General features: G+C 61.2%; 1 protein-coding gene across 1 annotated transcript; it reads left to right on the top strand.

Moving 5' to 3' along the window:
• Nucleotides 1-2839: 2839 nt before the first annotated feature.
• Nucleotides 2840-9268, top strand: SUOX (sulfite oxidase). The gene is made up of 4 exons (XM_089774728.1): nucleotides 2840-2903; nucleotides 4449-4515; nucleotides 5348-5519; nucleotides 5928-9268. The coding sequence occupies exons 2-4, from the start codon at nucleotides 4460-4462 to the stop codon at nucleotides 7368-7370; spliced, it is 1671 nt and encodes a 556-aa protein (XP_089630854.1). The 5' UTR covers nucleotides 2840-2903; nucleotides 4449-4459; the 3' UTR covers nucleotides 7371-9268.
• The last annotated feature ends 1024 nt before the right edge of the window (nucleotides 9269-10292 follow it).

Genomic DNA, 10292 nt, shown 5'->3' on the forward strand with positions numbered 1-10292 from the left:
TTGTTTCTAAACCCCGAGCCCCTGGGCTGTAGATTTGTGACAGGCACAAGTGGGGGAACAGCTGAGACTTTCACTTCCCTGCCCTGGTCCTCCTTGTCCCATCCGAATGGACTGGGCATGTGCCCTGCCATGGAGGCAAAAGGGAATGAAGGGAACCCCCAACGCTGTTTAGAAAAAGCAGTTTCCTGTCTGAGCCCAGGCCTGGCTCTGGGCGAGGGGCACTGAACAGAGCTGGGTGAGAATTCCCTGAAGTAGTTCTCTGCCTTTCTGCCAGAGGCTGGCTGGAGCATTGGGTGGGTTAGGCCTGTCCCGGGGCTGGCTGGTCAGCAGAGGGTGCAGTTGAGCAGCCTGTCAGCAGGTGCTCAGGGCTGGAACTGGCCTGACCACAGCTCAGGGTGATCACCGGATTTATGAAGGTGCCTGTTGGCAAAGCCCACCCCATCCATGCACCCGCTGCTCCCACACAGGGCCAGTCTGAGCCCAGCCCCCACCTACTCTTACATCGGGGTAACTTTCTGGGCTGGGGTGTGACTAGCAGGAAACTGCCTCTGGCCTGTGGCTGAGGACATGCTTCTCAGGAGCTGGGAGCTGCGAGTTTAAGGCCCGAGTGAACGGGATGGTGTGTCTGGTGCTAGTTCCTCCAGGATGCAGGTGGCCAAGTGGCCTGAGCAGCCTCTGGCTCAAACACCTCTGCCCAGCAGCAGCCTGGAGTGTGAATGTAGCAGGCCCCTGTTTAAAAGCAGAGCAGCGGGGCTGCCTCTGGCCACCTGCTCCCGCCTGATAAGAGCTGGGCTGACCACATCCGCAGGTGCACTACTCTGTTAATGAGTGACAGGAGGGGTCAGCTTGGGTCCCAGGAGAAGGCAAGGGAGCTTGTTGGCTGGGGTGAGTTCAGGTCAGAAGTGGGGAAAGGGGGTGATCCTGTGTGCCCACATGGTTCTGGGCTGGCCTGTAACTGGTTCATCCCAGTTCCTACTGGGCATGATTGGTCCCAACTCTCCTCCTGCCTGGCAGCCTTAGGCCTGGATGGAAGGGCCCATTCTCATAGGGTACGTGCCAAGAGGCATTTGGGGTATGCCTCTGGCACTCTCCAGGCTCTGCTTACCCAAGGGCAGCAGGTACCCACAGAGCACCTCTGCCCTGTTTGTCATGGACACTGCAGCCTGGCTGGTTCTCACAGGGCTGATGCTGGAAGGAAGCTAATAGGGCTGTAATTACCTGCTTCCATGCCAAGCTTTTGCAGTCCCAGCAGGTGGGGGGGAGAGGGAGGTTTAATAGTGCCATGAGCTCTCACTGGAGCAGTAATGAGCATAGGCCTTTGTTTGCCCCCTCAGAAGGGCCCAAGATAGGGAGTCTGGGGAACAGGGGCTGGGTGGGAAATAGAATCTGCCCAACTAGCAGCAGCACTGCATGGATAAACATTATCTCAAATTGTCAGCCAGGGCTGGGGGCTGTCTGCACCATGGGCAGGGCAATTCCAGCTCCACGGAGTGGCATGTTGCTCATAGATGGGGAGTCCCTAGGCAGCTGCACCTTCCCCTACCCCAGGGGATTAAGGACTGCCTCAGGCTGCAGAAGCCATTTCAGGGGGAGGGAGGGCTGAACTGCCTGGTGGTTTGGGTTGGGGCTGGAGGGGCAAAATGCCCTGTTGTGGGTCGCTGCATCTCTTTCCTCCCCCCCCCCCCCTTGCTGGCTCTGAGAGGGGAAATTGGTGCCCCAGCCAGCTGCCAGGGGGTTGCTTACATGTGGACCTTGTTGGCAGGGCTATGGCTCCAGGAATGACTGCTGCTAGTCAGGCACTGAGGGGTCGAGCTCAAAGCTAGCTGGCTGGGGTGCTGGTGTTTGCACCTGCTCAGTCACCCTGCTGGGTCGGGCTCTGGTTTCCAGCGGCTGCATCTACACGGTAAAATGTGTCCCTACACCTGGTGATAACTAGTGCCATCCTTTTCCCCCTGCCAGTGAAGGCTGCCTCAGCAGCAGATCTAAGGACACAGACTCAGTTCCCCTCTAGCGCCATCCCTCACCTGGGTTTGCTCTGGCTGCTCTGCAGTTAATTCCACACCTCAGGAGAGTTTCTTGGGCACTTGGTATTTGTGCTACTGCTGGCCTGGGCTGCACAGACCTCAGCTGGCTCCTAGTGGAAGTCAGAGCAGTCTCAGGGCTGCTGTAATGTACCCTGATGGGGGGGAGCCTTTACCCCTCCCACTGTCTGCAACCTAGTGTAATGGCCTTGTAGCAAGTTTATACCGAACCTCCTTGGGGCAGAGGCCGGGAGCTACCTTCAGGGGGTTGGAGTGCTGGCTGTGGACCTGAGCCCTCGGACTCCTGCATTGAATTGCTCAGGGCTGTGAGTCCCTAGGCTGGGAAGGGGGGGGGTTATATTAATGTAATGGGGATATTTCCTGATGGAAAGACAGGGCCTTGCCCTTGCCTCTGCTCCCTCTTGTGGCCATGAGCCCCATGCGGCTGCCAGGGGAGAGAGTTCACACCCTTTACCCCTTGGGGGGCTGGGAGGCCGTGCTGAGCCCGGTTCCCAGCCGGGGCTGGCCTGGCTGCCCCTGGTCAATCGGTACCTGCTGGCTGGGCTGGCCCCTGCTTCCCCCTCCCCCCAGCCTGTGGGGGTCTCAGGTGAGTTTGCAGGTGCCCTGCCCAGCCCCGCCCCCGTAGCCCAGAGCTGGGGCGGGGTCATTGCCCTTGAACGTGCTCCCCCTCCCCCCCCCTCCCCCCCCCGCTCTGGCCACAGCCGAGCGCGGCGTCTGGCCCTTTAAATCGCCGCTTCCCCCTCCTGGGGGCGTCTCCCAGGCTCCTCCCCTGGCGTCACTCGCCCAGGCCACGCCCCCCAGGCCTTAAAGGCGCAGGCTCGGGCCAGGGGCGGGCTGACGTTCGTTCCCCCGCGGTCTCAGGTGCGGCGCTCACAGGTGAGGCTCCGGCGGGGGAGGGGGGCTGCGGAGTGACGTCAGGGGAGCGTCTGGGAAGTTCCAGGGGGGGCTGCAGGGGGCACCCCGCGGGGGGGGGATCTGCGGGGTACTTGCTGGGGGTTGGCTCGGGACCGGTGGGTGGCAGAAACACACTCCCCCCCCCGCCCCCTTCCCTCCCGCTAGCCACGGGGCAGTGTCCCTATAAGCGGAGCACTTGGGTGGCCACCCAGGTGGGTTCCTCCTGGTGGTGCACATCTGCCTGGGCACAGAAAACAAAATTTATTCCACCCATGGATGGACAAACTTAAAAGGGAACATGGCCCCTGAGGCATCACCCCCCTGGGTGTATGTGGGGCTAGCTCTGGGATGGGGTGACTCTGCATAGCCTGGCCATTTGGGCACAGCTGGTCCAAATTCCTCCTCACCCCAGGGCAGCCTGGCTCCAGGCCTGTTCTCTGACTTGCATTTGGTGAATCTTTAATGGTTCCTTTCCCTCCTGGGGGGATGCCAAGTCCAGCTCGGACATGGGCTGATCCAGGCACTTGCCTGTAGCCAGGCTACTCTTTACTCTGATTCTTAGATCAGATGCAAAGAAATCCCTGCCCCTGTCACTAGATCCCCCACTCTTCCATCATCCATTGGCCCAATGGGGCATCTGCCTCCTGCTGGGATGGATCCTAAGTCAGCTGGATGCCCAGAACTGGGTGTTGACTTCTCCACCTGCCTCCTCTCCATCTAGGCAAAGATCCAGTGCCTTAATCCCCTGCCCCCTGGAGATGTTTGAACACAAGGTGAAAGGGGGGAATTTCCTCCTGCCTTTAAATCCAGAGCCACAGCTGGTTCTTGCTGGTGGTCTGTGCAGTGCCATGGTCCCTGTGCTGCGGTTTTGGAATGGAAGGGATGGTTCCTGCTAGGAGACATGGCCTGCTCCCATCCCCAAGGGTTTTTAATCCCTCTAATTGCTCAAACGAGAGGAGCAGTATGAGGAAGTTTATTTCCCCCACTCTGGGTTTCCAGGACTGGAAAACGAGGCCTAAAAACTCCAGGCAAATACGACCCAGGAGGCTGCATCTGAACCTATTCCGTGGCCTGACCGGTCCTAGGCTGAGAACACTGCCACAGTGGAGCTGGGCTTGGCTACCTGTTACACCTGTTGACTGAACAGCTTCCAGGACCTCCTGGTTCCTGTTGATGTGCCGTTTGGCTGCTCTGCAGCAGCTGGGAGCAGCCCAGTTCTACTTTGTAGATGTGGGGTCAGGAGGAGGATGATCCCAAGCCAGCCACATGTTGCTGACTGCTCTGGGATGTGGCGCCTGGCTGCCGGGCTCGGGTTTGAGCTGGACCCTTCTGGCAGATGATCATCGCGGGGGGCCTGGGATACCTGCCCCCAGGAGAGTGGCAGGAGGGCAGAGCTGTTGCATGTCACATAGAACCCCCTCCCCCTCTCCCTGCCTGGCTAGTTTGGGCACCTCAGGGTTTGTGAGTCTGAGGCAAAGTCATTTATCTCTTGTCCTTTCACTCCCTGCGCAGGTTCGGCGGAGATGCTGCTGCTCAGACCCATCGTGAGGGGTCTCTGGGTCCTCCAGAGTACGCCTAGGTAGGGGAGGCGCTGATGCCAGGGATGCTCAGGGGGAGAAATCATAGCAGCTCCCCTGCTGGTCCAGCCCTGGCTCCCCAGTACAGCTTTACCAGTGTCCCTCAAGTCTGCCCTTCAGTGCCTGCCAGCCTAGCCCTGGGCTCCCAGTTCTGCCAATGCCCCTTGCTCCCGACCCACAGCCCCTGCCAGCCCAGCCCTGGGCTCCCCCCAACACTGCCACCCTCCAGTGGCACAGACCGCTCCGCTGGTGAATCTGAGTCCTGCCCGGCAGCCCCTAGGAGCTTGAAAGGGAAGGGAGGGCGGAAATGAGAGTGAATTTCCTTTGGGATTCTCTTTGGGGCAGCTACTGCTTTGACACCTTGCAAGGATTTTACCCAGCGGCTCTAATCTAGTCTCTGCAGCCCCCCTGCCATGTTGCTGCTCGGTGGCAACCCAGGGCAGGAGCCTTTTATCTGGCAGGGGAGATCCTTTTTATGGCCCTGCAGTTGATGTTATCTTATCAGATCTGTGGCAGAGGAACTCTCCCTTAGGTTAATGTTCCACCTGCTGCTGGGGAAAGCCGCTCTTTAGGGAATAGCTCCCCTGACAGTGGCTGGAGGCTGAAGTGCAGCCACCTCTGGGGTGGCAGGTGGCAGCTGTTTAACAGCCGCGCTGCAGGGGTGGCCTAGCAAAGGAGGTGAACTTTCTCCTGGGTTGGGCTAAAATTACAGGGATTATTTTAGGGAGGCGGAAGATAATGAGCTGTCTTGGAAGCGGGCCAGGAGTGGTACATGGCTCGCAGGGAGGTTGCTGGGGGATTTTGCTCTCACTGGAGTCCTGGTTGCTCCCCCAGGTTGGCAGGTGTGGCCTGGGGGTCCCTCCCCCGAGCGTGCGCCGCCTGGACCCCCTCCCGTGCTCAGGGCACTTGGAGCGCTGGCCACAGCAGCCAGAGACGGAAGGTCACTGCAGTGGGGGCCTTGCTGGGCCTGGGTGCTGGCCTGGCCTATGGAAATCACCGCAGGCAGGTGAGGAAGGAGCCGGGCAGGGAGGGGCCCATGCTGCGGGGGGCGGGAGGCCCTGACGTAGCGGGGAGGCGGGGGGTGCTGGTGCTCAGTGCTGCCTCGGAGCACAAAGGTGGCGCCAAAGCTGGACGGGCGTTTGGGGGAAGGAGGCAGGGTCTAGTGGTTAGAGCAGGGGGCTGGAAGCCAGGACTCTGGGGTTTTGGCTCTGGGAAGGAAGTGGACTCTAGTGGTTAGAGCTGGGGGGCAGGGCTGGGAGCCAGGAAACCGGATCCACTCCCAGATTTGTTCCGATGAGCTGCATGTCCCTCCCCTCCCCTCCCCCCCCCGAGCCCTGTTCCCCTTCGGAGGCCTATGGTGGAGGCTGGCAGACACGAGGCTCTGCACTGAACCCCTCTCCTGGTCCCTCTGCAGGCGACGGAGGCTGAGCCGAATGCAGAGGCTGCACCTGGGGCACCGTACCCCGTATTCACCCGCCAGGAGGTGGGGCAGCACCGCAGCCTGGCCGACCGGGTCTGGGTGACCTACGGGAACGAGGTCTTTGACATCACCGACTTCGTGGAGCTGCACCCGGGGGGCCAGAGCAAGATCCTGCTGGCGGCGGGAGGGGCACTGGAGCCGTTCTGGGCCATGTACGCCGTGCACAGCCAGGAGCACGTGCTGGGGATCCTGCGAGGCTACAAAGTGGGCGAGTTGAGCCCCGAGGAGCAGAGCCAGCCTACCCCGGAGGACCCCTATGCCGGGGACCCCCCTCGGCATCCCGCCCTCAAAGTCAACAGCCTCAAGCCCTTCAATGCGGAGCCGCCGGCCGAACTGCTGACCGAGAACTACCTGACGCCCAACCAGCTCTTCTTCAAACGCAACCACCTGCCTGTGCCGGCCGTGGACCCAGCCAGCTACCGTCTGCAGGTGGAGGGGCCACGGGGCCGGACGCTGGCTCTCTCCCTGCATGAGCTGAAGAGCCGCTTCCCCAAGCACGAGGTGACAGCCACGCTGCAGTGCGCCGGCAACCGCCGCTCGGAGATGAACCGTGTCCGGCCGGTGAAGGGGCTGGAGTGGGGGGTGGCGGCCATCAGCACGGCCCGCTGGGGCGGCGCCCGGCTGCGAGACGTCCTGGCACACGCCGGCTACCCGGAGGAGGGGCAGGCCGGGGAGCAGCACATCTGCTTTGAGGGGCTGGATCAGGACCTGAGCGGGGCAGCCTACGGGGCCTCCATCCCCTACAGCACGGCCATGGGTCGCCACGGCGACGTGCTGCTGGCCTACGAGATGAACGGCGAGGAGCTGCCGCGGGACCACGGCTACCCGCTGCGCGTGGTGGTGCCGGGCGTGGTGGGCGCCCGCAACGTCAAGTGGCTGGGCCGCATCTCCGTGAGCCGGGAGGAGAGCCAGAGCCACTGGCAGCAGAACGACTACAAGGGCTTCTCGCCCTCCGTGGACTGGGACACGGTGGATTTCAGCACGGCCCCCGCCATCCAGGAGCTCCCCGTCCAGTCGGCCATCACGGAGCCCGCCCCGGGCGCTGCCGTGCCGCCCGGGGAGCTGACGGTCAAAGGCTACGCCTGGAGCGGGGGCGGGCGTGGCGTGGTGCGCGTGGACGTGTCACTGGATGGTGGCCGGACGTGGCACGTGGCCGAGCTGAAGGGCGAGGAGCAGGCGCCGGGCCGGGCCTGGGCGTGGCAGCTGTGGCAGCTCACGGCCCCCGTGGCCCCCGGCAGCACGGAGCTGGACGTTGTCTGCAAGGCCGTGGACGCCAGCTACAATGTGCAGCCTGACACGGTGGCGCCCATCTGGAACCTGCGGGGGGTGCTGAGTAACGCCTGGCACCGCGTCCACGTCACCGTGGTTCAGGATTAATGGAGGGGGCAGCTGGAGGGGCAGGTCCCAGCCCCTCTGCCGGCACCAACAGGTTATTAAACATAGAGGAGAGCAGGGACAAGGGAGATGTTCACCTCCAGCGCCCTCTGCCCCCCCCCCCCAGGATGGATAGAGATGCGGGGGCTGAATCAGGGAGAGAGCTTCTGAAACGGCTGCACCCAGTCGCGGGGGGGACTTAGAAAGGCCAGTGGGGGCAGCTGCCCCCCTCTGGCCTCTCCAGGGCTCCCTGCTTATGAGCCTGGCTTAGGAACGACTGTCTCCCTGGGGACAGGGGCTGGCCCAGGGGCAGACTAGGAAGTCAGGGCTGCAGCTTTGTGTGAGATGAGTTTGGTGGGTCTCAGCCCAGCTCCCGGCAGGAGGGCGGGGAGGCCACTGCGGCTGGTCCCAAGCAGCCTCTTTGCTAGAGCCCCCATGGGGAGCCCCGGCCTGGACTGGGCTGCGGAGATGGGAGGCAGGTCACCCCCCCGAGCGGGCTAGAGCAGGCCTGCTGGGGGAGGAGGCAGGGATGGCAGCCTCCAGTTCTCCCACTGGCACCATTATTCCAGACTGTGCATCCCCCCCCCCCCCCCGTTATCCCAGCATAAAATCAACCCACTCTCCTCCCCCGCAGACAGGGCCCAGCTCTGTGCCAGCTGCTCCCTCCTCCCCACCTGCCATCAGCACACTGGGCCCCCTCCGCCTGCCTTTAGCACCATGTGCCTTCTGGCTCCAAGCCCGTTCGCCCTCCACCTCCCCCACCACTGTTCCCACGAGGCCCATCTCCCTCCTGCCACGTAGTCGGCCTATTCGCCGGCCTGTCCGCTGCACCCCAACCTGGCCCCTCCTCATTCTCTGGGCTCCCCGCAACGCGGGACAAATGCCGCGGCTCTTCCCACACCAGGCTGGCCGTGCAACGGGCCCTGCCAAAGTCCCCTTGTTTCACAGCCGCGGGGAGGTGTCAGGCGCCATAAAAACTGAGCTGGGTTTATGGCTTGTTTAGTTAACTTACAAGGCAGCTGGCCGCTCACGGAGGCTCTGCGGGATAAACCGTTGCCTAGGGTCAGGAGGAGGGTGGAAGTCGGAGGTGCCTGCTCTGAGATTTCCCCGCAACGGGAGCCGGGCCTGCCTCTGATGAGCCCGTGTCCTGGGTGGGGGAATGATCGAAATTCTAAATGGATCAAATCAGCATACCCTTGCTGCCTGGCATGGGTAGAGTGAGGGGAGGCAAGCTTCTAACCCCGCCCCTTCTGGCTGAGGCCCCGCCCCTTCTGGCTGAGGCCCCGCCCCTTCTGGCTGAGGCCCCGCCCCTCACTCTACCCAGGCCAGGCAGCAAGGAGCTCAGCCCCCCACCACCACCACAGGAGCAAGCGCCTCCCCGGCTCCGGAGCATCATGGGGGTGCTGGGCAGGTGGCGTGCTGCCCGAGTCTCTCTGGCCCTCGAGCACGGGGAGAGTGGCCTGCCCCAGGATCTGCAGCCTCCGTGAGGCTGACGCCCGAGGACAGCAACGCTCGGCCCCCAGAACCCCTATTGCTTCAGCACGGCTCCCACTGGGAAGCAGCAGGCATTGTGGGTGGGGCCATGCCTGGCTGTTTGGGAAGGCCTTGTCTTCCCCTGCCTGTTATACTTGCCGCCTATGCTGCCTGGCTTGGCTCAGCTGGTGCCAGTAGCGGGTGAATGGGATTTTCCTCTGACACCCTCCCCGCAACTAGGAAGATACTACAGAAATGTTTCTATGCTGAGGTCAGCTGTTCCCTCGGCTGGTCAGGCGGTGGGGACGTGAACAGCCCTAAGCTGTGCAGCGTCTGGGGATTCTCCACCAGGACAGGTGGCTTTTCTAAAGTTGACTTTTTCCAGGGTGTGGTATCCCCCCCCCCCCCCCCCCCCCCGACACTTTTTACAATTTTCTGTTGGGAACTTTTTAATAAAAATATTTTCTCTGAGGTCAACTCGACTCTGCCCCGGCGGCTCTGCCGATCTCTCTTGAAATGGTTCTTTGCAGCTCAGGTCAGCGTTAATCCGTACTCGCAGGAGCCCCGCCTCCTGGTTGGTGTGATTGCAGAGCTTTGTCCCTCCGTCTCTGTGGCCCAGCCACCTCAGAACTACAAACCGGAGTCCGGGAGCCATCGCTGAAATCAACCACTGGACCAAATGACAGCTCATGGGATGCTGATTTTCCAAAAAAGGCTCCAGAGGTGATCCTGGCAATTGCAGGCAGGAACGTCTAACTTCACAACCGTAATAAAGACCAGAATGATCCGAGACACGGGTGAACAGCTTTTGTAGGGGGAAAATATATGGAGATAGGTATATATCTCATAGATCTGGTAGGGACCTTGAGAGGTCATCGAGTCCAGTCCCCTGCCCTCATGGCAGGACCAAGAGTCAACAGGGCTCCTGTTGGGGGAAGCATGCTCCCCTCCCCCCATCTGAGAATTCTTTGCGGGGGGGGAGATCTAGAAATGTGTTGATCCAGTGGATATAGTGCAGTTCGATTTTCAGAAAGTTTTTGCCAATGTCCCCTTTAAGCAAGATGAGCTGCCATGGGATAAGAGCGAAGCTCCTGTCACAGAGCAGTAACTGATTAAATACTAGGAAACTAAGGATAAGAATAAATGGTCAAGTTTTCACAGTGGAGCGAGGTAAATCGGGGTCCCCCAGAGGTCTGTGCTCTTCCACATATTCATAAATGAGGTGGAAAAGGGGGTGAACAGGGAGGCGGCAAAGTTTCCGGATTGACACACAATTATCTGCTCTATATTTGAGAGCGTTTGTGTGTCTGTCTGTGTGTCCGTCCCTCTGTGAGTCTGTTTGCTCAAGCACTCCTCCTCCACGGTAAGAGCTAGGATCACCAAATGCTCCTCCTCTTATCCTAACTGAAAGCAAAGTCGGGGTTCGGTTGTGCCAGGACAATGGGATGTGCC

This window comes from Pelodiscus sinensis, chromosome 31, assembly GCF_052426305.1.
Source record: "Pelodiscus sinensis isolate ZL-2025 chromosome 31, ASM5242630v1, whole genome shotgun sequence".
Taxonomy (NCBI): Eukaryota; Metazoa; Chordata; order Testudines; family Trionychidae; genus Pelodiscus; species Pelodiscus sinensis.

Coding starts and splice junctions, on each gene's coding strand:
- SUOX (XM_089774728.1), top strand. CDS start 4,460: ATGCTGCTGCTCAGACCCATCGTGAGGGGTCTCTGGGTCCTCCAGAGT. Junction 4,516..5,347: donor GTCCTCCAGAGTACGCCTAG/GTAGGGGAGGCG, acceptor TTGCTCCCCCAG/GTTGGCAGGTGTGGCCTGGG. Junction 5,520..5,927: donor ATGGAAATCACCGCAGGCAG/GTGAGGAAGGAG, acceptor GTCCCTCTGCAG/GCGACGGAGGCTGAGCCGAA.